The sequence below is a fragment of the Lampetra planeri genome, chromosome 10 (genome assembly GCF_965212315.1).
Source record: "Lampetra planeri chromosome 10, kcLamPlan1.2.h2, whole genome shotgun sequence".
NCBI lineage: Eukaryota > Metazoa > Chordata > Hyperoartia > Petromyzontiformes > Petromyzontidae > Lampetra > Lampetra planeri.
This window is the reverse complement of record NC_136116.1, coordinates 7,037,958-7,054,843: the sequence shown is the minus strand read 5'-3', so window position 1 is coordinate 7,054,843 and position 16,886 is coordinate 7,037,958. Positions and strand designations below refer to the sequence as shown.

Genomic DNA, 16,886 nt, shown 5'->3' with positions numbered 1-16,886 from the left:
TCATTAAACCAGGTTTTAATTCCCCGAAACCGGGTTTAATTGTATTAAAGAAAAAGCCGATGCCTGCCGCTGGAAGAATCGGGTTTTTTCCAACCATGGTTTTGCTACGCCATCACAATGGAATGCTCGGAATGAGCAGACAGTAGCATCCCGAGAGTGGAACAGCTGCGCTGTTGATCACACAGGGAATACTTATCGTCAGAGCCAATAAGAATACCACCATTCATCCCTTAGATTGATAAGATACGTTTTATAACCAACATTCTTTTCATCATATTGAGCTCATAATATAAATGGAGATGATAAAACCACCAAGATAATTATATTCATCTTTGTTTGCCTTTACAACCAAGTCAACGTCAATTTAGACAAGTATATATTTTTTTATAGGAGACCTACTGTAAGATACAGACAGAAAACGCCTGAGTTAACTACTCTGGCCAGCAAATAAAATATTACTCAACACTCGTGGCGAAGCAGGTTGACATAGACCTTGGTACAAGGAATGAAGCATGGCCCCGTCAAATTTCCCCTTCTTTGTTGCCTGGCACCGATGCCCCTCCAGCCCATGGGTCCTGGTGCAATTGCACCGCCTTAACCCTGGATAGCTACGCCACTGCGCTACGCCATTGCATAACACAAATACACATGGCATATCAATGTTTAAAAACAACTCTCTCAGTGACACCCACACCCGACTCCTAACACCAATTCCAACTACAGTAGAGTAATTCACACTTATTCTTGGTTCTTTCAGTAAAGTCACGTAGAAGGGAACCAAGAATATGAATCCCTGCAGTCACGAAAGCTTTAAATCGAAATTTAATTCACACTTGTGAAAATATGCCTGCAGCCGTGCCTGCCTCCATTACATCAGGCAAATATAATGTATAATGGGACTTGGATAGGCACCTCTAACTGGCATGGATCGGTTATTGTATCTGAGACAACATGTGGTTGAGATGGGGGTAAAATCAGTGGGAGTTTCACAAAAAATGTGAACAATTATATATAAAAGAATGATCCACTATCCAATGTGCTAGTCATTAAACTGATATTATAGTGTCGTGACATTTTGGGGTAAAAATAGTTTTACAGAATCACAATAGAAAGCCCTACTTAAGGAATGATGCACGTCATTTTTCCAATATAACAAACCACGTGTATGTGTAAAATGTTTTGTTTATTGTGCATGTATAGGTGTATATTGATTACATGCGATGTGCATTTCCATAAGTACAAGTCCCTTTTTGGTTTGTTTAGCATTTGGCCAAGCATGAAAAAATACCGGTCCTCGTTGTTGAACAGAACATTTCAAAACCAGGATCAAAGCACCAATCCAAACATATTAGGCTATTCTCCTAGAACTACAGACAGACCAATGCCACACTCACAGCTCTCTGTGAAAGGGAGACATTTTCAAACAAAAAACAAGCAATAAATGCAAAAGATCAACCATATATAAATGAACTACGTGTTAGGTTGACGAAATTTATAAATTTCTCTCACACACAAGTCAAGCACTCGCACGAATACATCAACAACTCGAATAACAATGTCATAAATAAATGTATAGCTTATACCAATGCATTGCATATACTGTTTTTGGCATGCATATAAACCTACGCAGCAAATCTTTCTTTGGGTATGGCAGGTATAACACAGCATATTTTATGACCAACATGAACATGCAATGAAAGGCTTGTTAATACAATAGTGCAGTAATAATTCACGGCATTGTTTTGGCTGTCTTTTGGAACACAAAAACAGCACGGCAGTAACATATGAGCAGAACAAACATATGCTGATTTTAATGTATGGACCCAACGTAAATACTGCTTAATGCATATACTGTAATTATTTCTGGAATTTACTGCCAATGTTATGTTAATGAAGGCCTCCCCGTACCGTGGTGGAGGGTCTGTTTGACCATACTTCACCACACTGGTCAGTGGGAGTTATTGAAGGGGTGAGTCCTAAGACCTGGGTTTAGACACCACACCACAAACAACCCGTTGGACCGTCGTGGTGTGGGAAGGCGTTCATCCAGCAGTGGATTGTCAGAAGACTGCACTGCACATTCTCGTAGATTAACTTCATAAACCTAGTGTAATTATGTAAATAATTAAATAAAGCACTATACTCGTGTAGCGTAATTCATTAACTTTCATCATTTCTCATGCGACTTCCTTTTCTCTCTCGCACTCAGCACAAATCCCACTTTGCAGCCACCGTGGCTCTGCACAACAAGGAAGTTTGTCATTGTGATAACCTTCAGTGGTAAGGGCATGCGGTTTCAAGAGTAAAGGAGCCTTTGTGCAGCTGCTTACCACTCGAATTACAGTACTCGGTTATCGTTATGGTCTGATTCAACAACCTAAGACTTCCTGTAAGTGAGAGGAGTTCGGTATTAAAACAAACAATATACGACTCAGCATGTAGACTCTAAAAAACATAGTAACGAGTCCAATGTGCAAAACATATGGTGCACTACGATGCATATGACGAGAAAATACAAACTTGTTTACACGAGTAAAGATTAAACAAACAGCAGCCCCAACTATTTCATGTAAGGTTAGCACTTCATTTTTCTCTGAGCTGATTATTATAATCTATGCCCTTTCGAGCGCAGAGCAGCATCTTCCAAATGATGGCTCTAATCCATTTATGTGCATAGTCTATGCTTGAAATCATAATCAACTCAAGTTCTGCAATTCATATGTTGAAACTATTTCGTGGAAGGTTACACCTACATTACCCAGACATTCAGCCATTTATCGGATCGGACCAGAAATCGTTCAAACGAGCTGCGGCTTGCGGAAACAAAAATTCAGCACCTTGGGAATGGATTTTAGCCAAAGGTTAAAACTTCACCGTATATACAAGCAGCTCAATATATAGATTAATGCTTCAAATAAACATTCGCAATTACATTGCATGATGCGCATAAGCAGCAAAAATGTAATCCATAATTATTGCAAGACTCGGTACGAGGCACAAGAAGTCATTAAAGTTCTCCAAACGCAAGCTACTCATTTACAGGAATATGAGATTGAATGTATAAACACTGCTGAAGGTCAGGAATATTAATCACGATGAATTGCCAATTATTACCTTGATAGTAATGACAGGGTCTTTTTAATCTGGAAAATACAAGGAACCCATATTTGTTCTTTTTTTTGTGTTACAACTGTTGAATTCTGGATTCTCAAACGTGGCAAAAACTTAATCACTGCATTAATGCAGATTGTCCCGCAATTGTGAACAACAAAGCAAGGTATTTAATGCCAAATAATCACAGCAGACATAACAATGTCTATCGGCAGCACTGAGCAGAAGCCAGGAAATAAACCACTGAACCATCACAATCTGGTGCCCTAATGTCAAAGCACTCAAACCACTTCATTAAATCCAAAATAGGAACACAATAAGTGATAACATAATGAGAATGATGATGATAGAACTAAGAGAGTTAAAATACACAGGCAACTGGAAGACAAACCACGTCTCAAACCAGGGCTGCAGCCACACTTCAGAAGTTGGGGGATGTCCTACTGGCAAATGGTTCCCGGTGGCTATTGGTTAGAATATGGTGCAATAAATAATAGGAGTCGTGGTTAATAGGGCCACAAATACGTGGAATTCTACTGTACTATATTTATATAAATTTACACAACTGCTGGTTATTGACTAGGTTCTAAGCGCACAATGTGCGCTACATTGAATTTAAATGTTCCATAATATAATTGGCATAGTCAACATTTATGTTGCCTAGTTGAAGGGAGAAATATGCCGATTCAAAAGTACAATGATTTTGGTTAAAACTTCTGGTGGTGTCTCTCAAGCAGACATAAAGAGTGTGGGGGTGTCCGGGCACCCACGAGAGTGGCTGCACACCTGCAAAAAAAACGCATCCTCAGTTTTCAGAGGTGCCCCCCTTGCTGCGGCGGGGCAGCGGGAAGGCGGGCTTGCTGGGTGGCTGGGTGAGCTTGCTGGCGAGGAAAACAAGTGGCTCCAACAGGGTCCTCCTGTCCGTCACCGACACCTCCCAGAGACGCACCTTCTCCGTCCGGGCCCACTGCTGGGCCTGATCCAACCGCACGGCCCGATTGGCGCGGAGGTCACTCTTGTTTCCTAGGACGACGACCGTCACCTGCATTTGGGGGTGGGGGAGACAAAAGAGGTGGGGCATAGCAGGCTTGTTTCGCATATGGTATCATCTGCAGTGTTTTCGCAGTGCTGCTGTAAAGCACTCAAAATGTTTTGTCGGGTTGCACCACCTGTTGTTCAGCATGTCTGAATTTTGATCCATATAGAGAGCTTCCAGCACGTGAAGAGAATTGTCAAACATCAACATTAGGTACGCGCAGTGTGTAGTGGCTTAATTTGCATATGACAGGAAAGATCGGTAATCACGAAAAGGCAGACTGACGTTGACAAACACCCATCCCAAGATTCTAAATTTATTTTTCATTCTCAGTGAGACTACAGTGTTCAGTGGTTTCACTTGGCCTACCCCTATCAGTTAAGCATACCCACAATCTGCCCTACCACAAGCATTTCACCAACGTATATACAAACAAGTCCTTTATTTATACAATGTGAGAGCCTGGCTGAGAACACACGTCTACTTTTCAAGGAAGGCCTGGATCAGAAAACAGACATTATACATGTAAACAAATGATCAAAACATTGAACATTAACCAAAGGCATATTGCCTTATATAGAATTTAATAACTTTGTGTATGGAGTTAAGTTCACAACTTAATGCATTTACATAAAGACACACGTGGGGTCTACAAGGTTCTTATTTTTTGTATAATTATTTATAAGACAAGAACTCCAGCATAGAAATGTGAAGAATTCTGGTATTAATATCCATGCAATGTGGATGTGGTGGAAGGATTTCATAACCTGTTTTACATGTAATTTGTATTATGTTATGGGAGGTTGGAGTTCTTGGTTACAAATAAAATGAGAAAAAGATGATAATTTACAGCCCTTTATTAATCTACTGCTGGATGAAGGCATCCCAAACCAGCACCCTACTGGTCATGAGTCCTTTATTGTAATTCACAACGATGGCGAGTGCATGTTGGTGAAAAGGGGTCCAGGACCAGTTCAGATGTCACTCGCCACTGACTTTAGCTGCAGCCAGGAATTAAACTTTGATCGCCGGGTTCATATTGCAGATGCACTTACTACCGTGCTACTGTGCGTCTATTTTTTTAAATATAATTCATCCACATCAATTCTTGTCCGATTTTAGATGAAATAGTTACGTGGCATCAACGCATACCACGTTCTTTGCATCAATTTATCACACTCTTACATATCAAGCAAGTCCTGTCTAACAGGTCCAAGTGTACATTTTTTTGGTTCAAGGCTCCAAGATTTGGCTTATGTTTGATCTTCCCATCCTCGACGGCATAAGCTTAGGCTACAATACATGTTGTTTTTTTGCTACATATCCTGTAATGTTTTATTCCAAAAAAAATCGATTTGAAATAAACGTACAGTGGACAAAACCTATACATCCTAGATTTTTACATCAGCCTCACCTTAACAACTCTTTTCAACCAGTCTACACAACAAAGGCTCATTCCTAACAGCGTGCTTCAGCCGCACCGAACCTCACAATCATAATATCCAGGGCCTACCTTGGCTCCTCTCACCCTCAACCAGTATATATACAAGGACTGTTTTCTTGGAATTTCTCTTACTTGATACAGCTATCGTGCTGTGACGGTTCCACCTGAAGACGGAGGCTTGTCTTGCCTCCAAAACGTCGTGATTTTTATTTTATTTTTATTAATTTTAATTAAAACATTTTACCTACGTGACTTTACCGAAAAAACCTAAGAATAAAAATAAAAAACCTATACAGTAAATGTTTTTACATATCGCTGGCACACATTTAGAATTCTGACTGTGAGGAATGCAATTGAAAAACAAGAACCACCCAGAATTTGGTCACAACTGGTTTTAATTCTGAAACATACCACACAATTCTGGCAGGATGAAGGTGCCCTTTCCCGGGCTGGCTTACGCAATAAAGCAAAACAGATGACTGGTTTGGCCATTGATGCACATGTAATTTCGATTTTGTTTAATGCAATACATTGTTATGCTGCAGCAGATTGCTTTGATTCTTAAAAACTGCTCTGCAGGCACTTTCATCCAAGTGTAATTTAGCAAGATGCCCAAATGTGATATACAACACAATTTAGATTGATATGACAGTCTAAATGCAACCCCATCTTAAGACGTCATAAAAACAGTCGGTCATATTTAATTAATGTAGAGAAATAAATTGTCAGTCACAGGCAGAGAAAATAAGGAAGATTTTGAGTCCATACTTCTACATGGGCAGGGACAACAGCATGGATGACTCGGGGAAGGGAGTTACAAACTATGAGCAACCACCTTCCACAGAGTGAAGGTTAACTCAATATGCATGGAAAATAATGATGTTTATCCCACTGCCAATATTTAGGGGGGTAGCAGATGGCTTAGACAGGCTTGGGGTACACTCCAAACCATTCAAATATGCTCAGGTTTCCTTAGGGGACTGGCTATATCGAGAAATATGTTATAGGTCTCATTTATTTATCCACAATTTTTTCAAATCTATATTTGGGTTTGTTAGTCTATTTTAAATTAAGACCTGCTGTTCCATCTTTTCTACTATTTGTTTATCCAGGAAAGCCTCAATCTACATTAAGACTTCTATCAATGAGGGAATTGCTTTCGGATGTTTGGCCATGTGGGAGGAAACCGGAGTACCTGGAGAAAAAACATACGTGTAGTGACGTAAATGGAGTCGCTATGGCGTTTAGCGCCAGCTGCCATCACAAGAGTGGAGCTGTGTGTCTTGGGCCTCTCTCTGGCACCAGAGTGAGTATACCATGAAAGCAGGCCCGAGGGGGCATAGTCCTGGTGACAGTGAGAGAGAGGTCGGGTGAGGACGTGACAGTCTGGGTGACCCCGAGAGAGCACGTGACCGGACCAGGTGGCAAGGGGGGCCCAAAAGTAGGGGAGAGGGATACGTGAGGTAGGGGCCAGAGTCTTCAGGAAGGATCTGGAAGGGGTCGTGGCCAGGGACTTCGTCTCTCCGATCTTCGCTCTCCGCTCGGCATCGTGGGTCAGTCAGGATGTTACTGACTGACCCGATTATGTAGTTACCCTGCTGGCGTCTAGTTAGTGTGTGTACGTTTATGTAGTTAGCCCTGTGGGGCTGTGTAATAAACGTCTTGCCTCCAAGTCAAGTGTGTACCTCCGTGAAGAACACTACACATGTAAACTGGGCCACTTAGCCATATAATTTGTATGCACTTAACTAAGACTCATCAAAATTCCACCACTCACATTTTCCTATGATATAATTTTTACATATCGACAGGCAACATCCATTGTGCATATACCATAATACAATTTACAGTAATTCATTTGCTGGATGAAGGCCTCACCACACTGTGCAATTTATCTTAATTATTTCACCATATTTCCTCCCGCTGGACTGTGCAGGTTGCTGAAGGTGGGGCGTTGGACCATTTCAGATATTATGCACCAATGATGTTAGACTTGGCCATGAATCAGACTAGAGTTGCCGGGTTCATAGCGTAGTGCATTAACGATTGTGCCAATGCTTCATTACCTATTTTCATGATATACAATGATAGAAGCCATCCACAGAGGTTGGTGAAGAGTTTAGATTTGTTGTACTGTAAATTTGCACTTAATATTCCATTTTTCAAGACAACCCATTACTTAAATCCTTTAATTATATTATATGACTAGTACATAAAGACAACGTTTCATTATAAGCGTAAAATATGATATACCTTTCATGCAGAGCAATAATGTGTATTTATAGATTTACACAGTTGATGTATAATAATATTTGTAACTTGGTGCATAAAGGGTAGTGTGCAAGCCATTGCACCACTGCTCCACCATATTGTGCATTTACCTTATTTGAATGTTAGTCCAGGGCACGTTTATAAATCGGAGCAAGCTTTGTAGGTACCAGTGTACACGCAATGCATGAAGGCACCTCTTTCTTGTCCCTTGCTCGGTCAATCTCTTTCTTGAGTGCCTCCACCTTGCGAAAGGACTGCACATTGTCCACGCTGTACACGAGCAGGAAGCCGTCGGCCAGCGCCAAGTAGTGGCGGGGCAGCTCGGAGGGCGAGTCGCGCAGCCCCCGCGTGTCGTAGAGACGCACCTGCTCCCGCACGCCGCGCTCCGTCTCCACCCACGCCACAAACACGTCCTCCTGAGACTCGTGCATCTGGGAGCCTGGTGGACAAAGATCCCCCAAGTTGCCTACACATGCTGTCAGTGAGCACCTTTTAAGGCCTGCAAGGTGTACGAGGGGGCAGTGTAGCCAGCGCCACGTCCATTCGCTGTTGTTGCCACATTGCTCTTTACACACTATACTACTCATTTAAGGCTGAGTCACCCGAGGGGAGGCCCAGGACTGGTTCAGATAATGCCCACTGATATTATCCATCGCTGTGAATCTAACTTAAAATGTCAAGTTCATAGCACAGTGCGTTAACCACTATGCCTGGGATGCACACACACATGCTATCACTACAGAATACAAGTTTATGTTTGACTCTTTTTGGAGCAGTTTTTATCATTCGAATGACTAGCCAAGTTAACGGGATCTGGGTGGGCCAAAGGGCTCATTATGGCCGTGTCAGAACCTGACTCGGCACAGTTAATATTCCAAAGTTCGAATCTGGGTTTCAGCTGCCTGCGAAAAAACTGTAATGAATTTATGGTCTCAGTCTGGGAGACCTGGTCGTAAAAAACTGCACAAAAACAACTTTATAACGTAAAATGTTGTGTTTCCACTGAATTAGGAATATTCCAGCTATGATAATTGTTTTTGTTTCATTGCCATTCAACAAATGCTCATTCCAGGCCATAATCGGTGTTGACCTCATGCGGATAAAGAGGCCGACTGAATAGACTTCAAAATTATTTCTGTGACATTATCTTCTGAGGTTGTGCTCTAACGCAGGTTGATGCACTGCAGTGACAGTTCATCATGAATATTTAAAAGCATAGCCAGTAATAAAATGTATCTATAATTGAGGTGTTCCTAACAAAATAATGACAACCACATTGCAATTAGGCAAAAAAGTAGGCTTTTGTTGAGTAGTCAGATTAATTGAATAAGAATTTATTAAGGTCATTGATGCAGTTATCTGTAGATAAATAATATTATATAAATTAAGTGGCTTCTAAAACTTTTCAATTAATTCAGAATGGGTTGGAACCCCTCAAATGGGAAAAAAGGGCAGAACAATGGTAATAATTGGCCAAACTGATTCCTAACCCCTAACCCTGGCAATGACCCAACTCAGTGCTATAGATGATGTCTCCTAGTTCATTTTAGTGTAATATAAGATGCCAAATTCCTGCCTTGTTCATTCTCAACTGTTCAAACCATCACAACCTAATGGATCCAGCAGCAGCAGTCACTTACAAGAAGCACTTTGTGCATGCACCGGTCACATTTCCACATGTGTACAAGAGCTCTTTGTGCGCTGCCAAATGAATGGACAAAATTCACCATTTGGAATGTAGGTTTTACAAATGTAGCATTTGTCCAACAGCGTACAGAAATGAGATTCAGTTTACAAGGCATCCGAGCTAAATTATGGTCCTTAAAAAACGTTGTATGTTTTTTTTTATATATTCAACTTAAAATGGAATGAATGAGACAGCTGGAAAATAAAGACACGTGTCTGTCAAAGGTAGATGATAAATGATGACGAGGTATTTAGTCATTATCACAGAAATACTGTCCACGTAAGGCCATAGATTCTTGATGAACATAGTTTGGATTTTTGCAAAGTTTAAATATATGATTACGGGGGATGCTATGGTGTAATGGTTAGTGCACTGGAGTTGTAAACCAGCATGGGTGTAGTTGAAACAACACCAAATATCTTAAATCCCACCTGCCTCTGTCCATCCAGCAGCATAAATGGGTACACCACAATTCGTCGATAGGCAGGCTTTGTGTGGTGGGATAAAGCGTAATTCCACTTCTTCGAAGATATCTGGCTCGTGTTGAAGAGCAGGCCAAATACCCTGCAGAGGGGCCCTCTAGAGCTCATGGAGGCCCCTTTTGCCAGCAGTGGCGTGAGCAAGACATTTCAGGCGTTAAGTCCCTGTCTGAAACGTGCAGAGTAACTTTTACCATCTTTTCTCGCCTCCGGCTGGCGTTTCCCACGACAAAGGCATCTTGCAGTGCAATTTTAATTGTTTTCTCCACTGCGTCTTAAAGTGTTTTCTCAATCACATATATATCGAGGCACGAGTGCAACTATAGATATGGGCGTCTTGAAATTCTACTTTGGTCAATACTTGAGTATTTTGGTATACATGTTGGGGGGGGGGGGGAAACAAGAGCATCCACATAAACCCAAGGGTATGAGGGGATAACACTGAGCACAGTGAATGAGTGACTTCACCCCCGTGTCTTGCCATGGCTGCGTGTGTCCATACCGACCACGTGGCTGCCATAGAGCACCTGCTCCAGGATGGCTGTCTTGCCCACAGACGCCTGTCCGCATACCACCACCCTGCAGCCTTTGCCCATGGCTGCACTCTGTGGAACAGAGGGTCAGGTCAGTGCGGAGCAAGTATCCCCCATTCCTCGCTCAAGTAGACCTATTTCTTTTTATTACACGCTTTTATTTAACTCACTCTGTCTGTTGTCGTTGTCGTATCCTCAAATCTTGTAACTCAATTTTAACCCACTTCCCAATGTGCTATCGACTGTACACGTGGTATTCTTATGTCATACTGATGACAATACTATATTCTATCATTAAAATTTATCTTTAAACCTTCTTTTTTATATGTTATGTTTCGCCTTGGCTCGAATTGTCCACGCTCAACTCACGTTGGCTGTAAATCACCACGGTTCCTTACGTTATGGCAAGCCTCGGGGCCACTTCCTGGAGTCGTGAGTTTTGCCATTACCAGTCCGATACATTTCATTACTTATTTATACAACACATCATCTCATTAGTTGGGATGGAGCCGTGGTGCAATGGTGAGCACAAAGTGCTATGGACCCAGTGACCGAAGTTCGATTCCCGACCTCGGCTGGTGGCATTAGCGACGAGCGATATCCGAGCCGCTCCTTGGTCTAAATTCATGCAACCTGCACTAACCAGCGTGGTGATTTACACCATTGGAACCTCCTTTGCCAGCAGCAAAATATGATGAATGGTTTTTTACCCTTTTATCTGCCAACAAAACTGACACTTTTTTTTACAAGGAGTCATGTTTGCATTGACCACAATACCTGCGGTTGGAATGCAAAAAAAAACACAACTCTGATAATGTCTGCACTGTCCTTGAAATGTATTGGTCCACACCCGAGACAGCTTTTCTTAGCGCCTAGTCTCACATGGTGTTGGACCAGATGACACCAAAAGGCGCACAACTCAAAGACAATGCACCATCAGAGTATGAGAGCTCGGGGTAAGCATTTACACCATTGGAACCTCCTTTGCCAGTAGCAAAATATGATAATTGTTTTTTTACCCTTTTATCTGGCAACAAAACCGACACCTTTTTTTACAAGGAGTCATGTTTGCATTGACCACAATACCTGTGGTCAAATCAAAAGTACGTCTGATTTGTGTTTGTTCCTTGATTTCATGTGTCTATATGGCTTTAGTATTAAAAGCCATATCTCAAACCGCTGCGGGATGAGGGCCTGACCTCGCCGTTCGGTTGGCGAGTATTATTTGACCATACTTCACCACGCTGGTTAGGCTGGGTTGGTGATGGTGAAGAAGCATAGACGTGGAGGCATATCAGTAGAGTACAACAATGCGTTTTTTTGCAAGCATAGATTTTTAAAAAAACTGACATATACGAGTATAAGGACTGAATGAAATTGTTAATACGTAAGGTAACAAATAGGCTAAAACAGTCTCTACACGTAATCACCCTAAAGAATCCGGTTGGATAAAACAACACAATGTCCCAGCAGCTTCCTTTGCTGGGTACAAATCGCCTGCACATTCCTAGCACTTGAAAAACTTTTCGAGGTATTCTTTTTGTTAAAGTCATTTCCTTTGGCTCCAGCTCGTAAACAAACCGACGTGTGTGTGTGTTGTTCGCCTGTGTTGTGTAGTGTTGTGTTGTTCGGGGTGTGTGGATGTGTTATGTGTGTTATGTATCTGGTGTGTGAGTACAGGAATATCGATCTGTGATGTGTGTGTCTATGTGCTGTGTGTGGTGTGTGTCTATGTGCTGTGCGTGGTGTGTCTATGTGCTGTGTGTGGTGTATGTGGTGTGCGTGGTGTGTGTCTATGTGCTGTGTGTGGTGTGTGTCTATGTGCTGTCTATGTGGTGTGTGTATGTGCTGTGTGTGGTGTGTGTCTATGTGCTGTCTATGTGGTGTGTGTATGTGCTGTGTGTGGTGTATGTGATGTGTGTTTGTGTTGTGTGGTGTACGGACATGTGCGACGCGTGTACAGAGTACAATACGCGTGTGTGGTGATGTGTCTATGCGCTGTGTGCGAATGTCCCATTGAAACATTCGCACACCACGGCTGAATCACAACCACCACATCTTAACCACAACCACCACATCTTAATCACAACCACATCATCTTAATCACAACCACCACCACCACGACTTAATCACAACCACCACATCTTAATCACAACCACATCTTAACCACAACCACCACATCATCTTAATCACAACCACATCTTAACCACAGCCACCACGACTTAACCACAACCAGCACGACTTAATCACAACCACCACATCATCTTAATCACAACCACCACCACGACTTAATCACAACCACATCTTAACCACAACCACATCTTAACCACAACCACCACATAATTTTAATCACAACCACGGCATAACCACAACCACCACGACTTAATCACAACCACCACGGCTGAATCACAACAACCACATCTTAACCACAACCACATCTTAACCACAACCACCACATCATCTTAATCACAACCACGGCTTAACCACAACCACCACGACTTAATCCCAACCACCACGGCTGAATCACAACCACCACATCTTAATCACAACCACCACCACGAGATCGACACCGCACGACAGAGAACGCCTCGCGTCTCCACTCCAGAGACAACACGAACAGCAGCAACACCAACACCACCACTATCAACATCAACATCCCCACACCAAGTGTGCGCGTGCGTGTAAACTATCTACACAGCGGAGTGCACACCACGTCGACACGAGACTCACCCGCTCCGAGAGAGGACTGCTGGGGAAATGGAAAGGCATTGGGGCGCTCCTCACCACGTCTCTCCCCGTGCCCCGCTCGCCAGGAGCGGACTGAGCGGCAGCAGCGGCGGCAGCAGCAGCGTGGGGCGGGGCAGCAGCAGCGGGGGGGGGGGGCAGCGGGGGGCGGGGCAGCAGCGGGGGGGGGGGCAGCGGTGGGCGGGGCAGCAGCAGCGGGGGGCGGGGCAGCAGCGGGGGGCGGGGCAGCAGCGGGGGGCGGGGCAGCAGCAGCGGGGGGGGGGCAGCGGGGGGCGGGGCAGCAGCGGGGGGGGGCAGCGGGGGGCGGGGCAGCAGCAGCGGGGGGGGGGGGCAGCAGCAGCGGGGGGGGGGCAGCAGCAGCGGGGGGCAGCAGCGGGGGGGGGGGGGCAGCAGCAGCGGGGGGCAGCAGCGGGGGGGGGGGGCAGCAGCAGCGGGGGGGGGGGGGCGGCGGAGGCGGGGCCCTTGCCGCAGAATTCTGCTGCTGTCGTCACTTTGCCGAGTTTATATGCGTGCCAGTGTGTGTGTATGTGTGTGTGTCAGTGTGTGTGTGTCAGTGTGTGTGTGTCAGTGTGTGTATGTGTGTGTGTCAGTGTGTGTGTGTCAGTGTGTGTGTCAGTGTGTGTGTCAGTGTGTGTGTGTCAGTGTGTGTGTCAGTGTGTGTGTCAGTGTGTGTGTAGTCCGGCAAAAAAACCCTACCTCCTCGCGGTGCCGGACGGGCAACACTGTCGTGGACAGTGCTGTGGGGGGAGGGGGGGGCAATGCCCATTGCCCCCCCCCACTCTCCCCTCATGGCGTCTGTGACCACCACAGTGTGTTATGTATGCCAATGATCTGGTAATTGCTGCTCACTCAGAGGAGGAGTTGGAGGCGCTGCTGCTGAACTTGGAGCTTGCCACTAAGAGATGGGGATTTTACCATCAGCCCCACCAAAACTAAACACCTGCCTGGGTATTTTTAAATCCTTTATATTAAGTTCGCGTGCTTGCTTGCTTGCTTGCGTGCTTGCTTGCTTAGGACCGTGCAAATCTTTCGGTCGTGTTTTAACCCACTTCCCGTAATCCAATCGAGCTGACATTTTCCACACAGACTCGTTGTGCCAGACAATTATTGTTCGTGAAAAAAAATTCAAAATTTTTTACACTTTTTAGGCAAAAAATTTTTATTTTACATATATTCAAATAGAACGCATTCATGGCTTTGGCTGAACGTCAGAGTGTAAGAGCCCAGAGCGTAACCCCTCCACAGGCCGTGGCGGAGTAGCGCAGTTGGTAGCGCCCTTGTGGGGGTCGCTCGCCACCGAGATCCCTCCCTCGATAATGCTAACGGCCGGGCTAACATCCTCAATCGCCCCCCCGCCGCTAAGCGAACCGCTGCTAGGTTCCTCACCCATGGTGTGGGAGCCGTCGCCCGAGGATTCCCCTCCACCGCGGGTCCGCGTAATAGGCATGGTTAATTCCCGAGTAGTATTCTGCCCCTCTCTACTACGATACCTCCCTTTCCTAATCGCGCGCCTGCAACCCACACGGAGCGAGCGTACGCACGCCCACACACACACACGCCGGTCCGCGCACTCCAACTCAACTCACGTTATGATCGCGCACCTGTATCACACACGGAGTGAACACACGCGACACCCACTCTCGCGCCGCTCTGCGCAGCGCTCCCCCGAGGCGAGCCGCAGCACTACACTCGCCCCTGACTACTCGCGTTATGATCGCGCACCTGTATCGCGCACGGGGTGGACGCACGCACACACACGCAGCTCCCCACGCGACACACTGCTCAACAAGATCACGCGAGACCACGCTTCGCTATTAATGATTTATTATCTGCTACCTGCGAATTGATGTTAAATCAGTGAGTCGACGAGGCTGGCCTGTTCCACTAAACCTGTACCTATTCCCTATCTATCGGCTATTATCCTACTTCACCTCCCCACTCACCGTCAAGTGTCCACGGCGGTCCGCTGATCCTTGTGCTAACAGCGTACCTCGGCGCGTCGCACGGACGTCCGGGTCGCTGGCTGGAGCTGCGTCTGGTCGCCTGGCGCTGGAGTAAGAGAGCCCGATTTCCCCTTTGCGCCCACTATTTATCCTCTCTACCTCAAAGGGATGCTGCTCTGAACAATGGGCTCGCGCCCCTCTGGCACGCGCACCGCGGTTCCGGGCGCCTGTGATATGCTAATCAGTGTGCGGCGTTGCGCGGCGTACATTCTAATTAATCCCTTTCCCTCCCTAACAATGGTGCCTGCGCGCTCAAGCGTAATTATCCCAACCATCCGTGACTATGCGCAAGAGCCCCTGCGGTCCCGCTACTCATGCTGTCCCGTCCCTCCCCTGCTTGCCCCGTCGACACGTGGGTGGTGTGTGTGGGGAATGCGCTTCAACCGCGGTGGCCGAATGCCCCTCACCGCGGCCATACCATTTTAAGGCAGGTCGCGGCGCCGCGGTGCAACGTAGCGTCGGGGGAGGCCGTCCAATTCCCTGATCGCCGGAAACCGTGAGAGTTAATCCCGATAAGGGTTTCTCGGATAAAAACCGGTCGATCAGGTGACCTTCCCTTCCAGCTCTATGGGGGGGGGGGGGGGAAATGCGTGCGGGTGTGTTCATGTGAGGTGAGGTGAGGGGGACGAGGGGTTGGCTCCGTTGCTTGGTGGTGGCGAGGTCGGGGATGGGGCGCCTGCCGAACGGCTTCGTGGCGGCGGCATCACACCCTCGCTTCCCATGCCAAAGGTCGCGGGATCGATCCCCGCGTCCTCCACAGGCGAATATATTTTTAAATCCTTTATATTAAGTTCACTTGCTTGCGTGCTTGCTTGCTTGCTTACGACCGTGCAAATCTTTCGGTCGTTTTTTAACCCACTTCCCGTGATCCAATCAAGCTGACATTTTGCACACAGACTCGTTGTGCGTCACAATTAATTTTCGTGAAAATTTTTTCCCCAAAATTTTACACTGTTTAGGGAATTTTTTTTAAATATTCAATTACCAATTGCTTAATGGTGGCAGACAATCATCTTACCCATAGGTGGCAGCCATCTCAAGCCAGAGGACGAGAGGACTCTAGCCGCCCCGATGCCACGCATATAAAGGATTTATAGTGAAAAACTTTGTTTTTACGGGTTATTTTTTTACCATCGGACACTACCACCACATCTCCCATTTGGTGATAGGGCAGTTGTAGAGAGAGTGGAGAGTTTCCCATACCTGGGCAGTGTGCTCATGACAGCGGAGGTCTCACTCCGAATCAGTCGAGCGGCATTATCTTTTCATAGGCTGCATAACGTTGTGTGGAAGCTACCTGGTCTGTCGCTCCACATGAAGCTTCGGGTCTTGTCGGCCAGTCATTCCCTCCCTTCTCTACGCTTGCGAAACGTGGACCCCCCTAATGGAACATCTTCGCCGGTTAGAGACATTTGGGGCTGGGTGGGAGGGGTGGGGCTGGGTGGGGAGGGGCTGGTCACCCCGTGGTGCCCTTATAAAACGCAACGTTTAACCTACTCACGCCGGCTTGTGCCCGCCCTAACAGTCGGGCATATTTGCGGAATACACCACGCCGCCGTTGACCCTGGCCATTGACC

General features: G+C 45.7%; 1 protein-coding gene across 3 annotated transcripts; it reads right to left on the bottom strand.

Annotated features, from left to right (window-relative positions):
• Window positions 1-3,166: 3,166 nt before the first annotated feature.
• On the bottom strand, window positions 3,167-13,408 carry LOC144720942 (NF-kappa-B inhibitor-interacting Ras-like protein 1). 3 transcript variants are annotated; one of them, XM_078598132.1, is made up of 4 exons: window positions 13,292-13,408; window positions 10,531-10,633; window positions 8,057-8,301; window positions 3,167-4,153 (listed from the first exon to the last, which is right to left on the bottom strand). In XM_078598132.1, the coding sequence occupies exons 1-4, from the start codon at window positions 13,328-13,330 to the stop codon at window positions 3,917-3,919; spliced, it is 624 nt and encodes a 207-aa protein (XP_078454258.1). In that variant the 5' UTR covers window positions 13,331-13,408; the 3' UTR covers window positions 3,167-3,916. The 3 variants fall into 3 exon arrangements, with proteins under 3 accessions (XP_078454258.1, XP_078454259.1, XP_078454257.1); XM_078598133.1 differs by having other exon boundaries at window positions 3,786-4,153; window positions 10,535-10,633; window positions 13,292-13,387; XM_078598131.1 differs by lacking the exons at window positions 10,531-10,633; window positions 13,292-13,408 and having other exon boundaries at window positions 3,786-4,153; window positions 8,057-8,539.
• Window positions 13,409-16,886: the final 3,478 nt, after the last annotated feature.

Bases quoted from the DNA above. Each gene is read 5' to 3' on its own strand.
- LOC144720942 (XM_078598131.1), bottom strand. From the start codon at position 8,449: ATGAGTAGTATAGTGTGTAAAGAGCAATGTGGCAACAACAGCGAATGG. The intron at 4,154-8,056 runs GTGCCTTCATGC...CCCCAAATGCAG, and splicing joins GAGCAAGGGACAAGAAAGAG to GTGACGGTCGTCGTCCTAGG.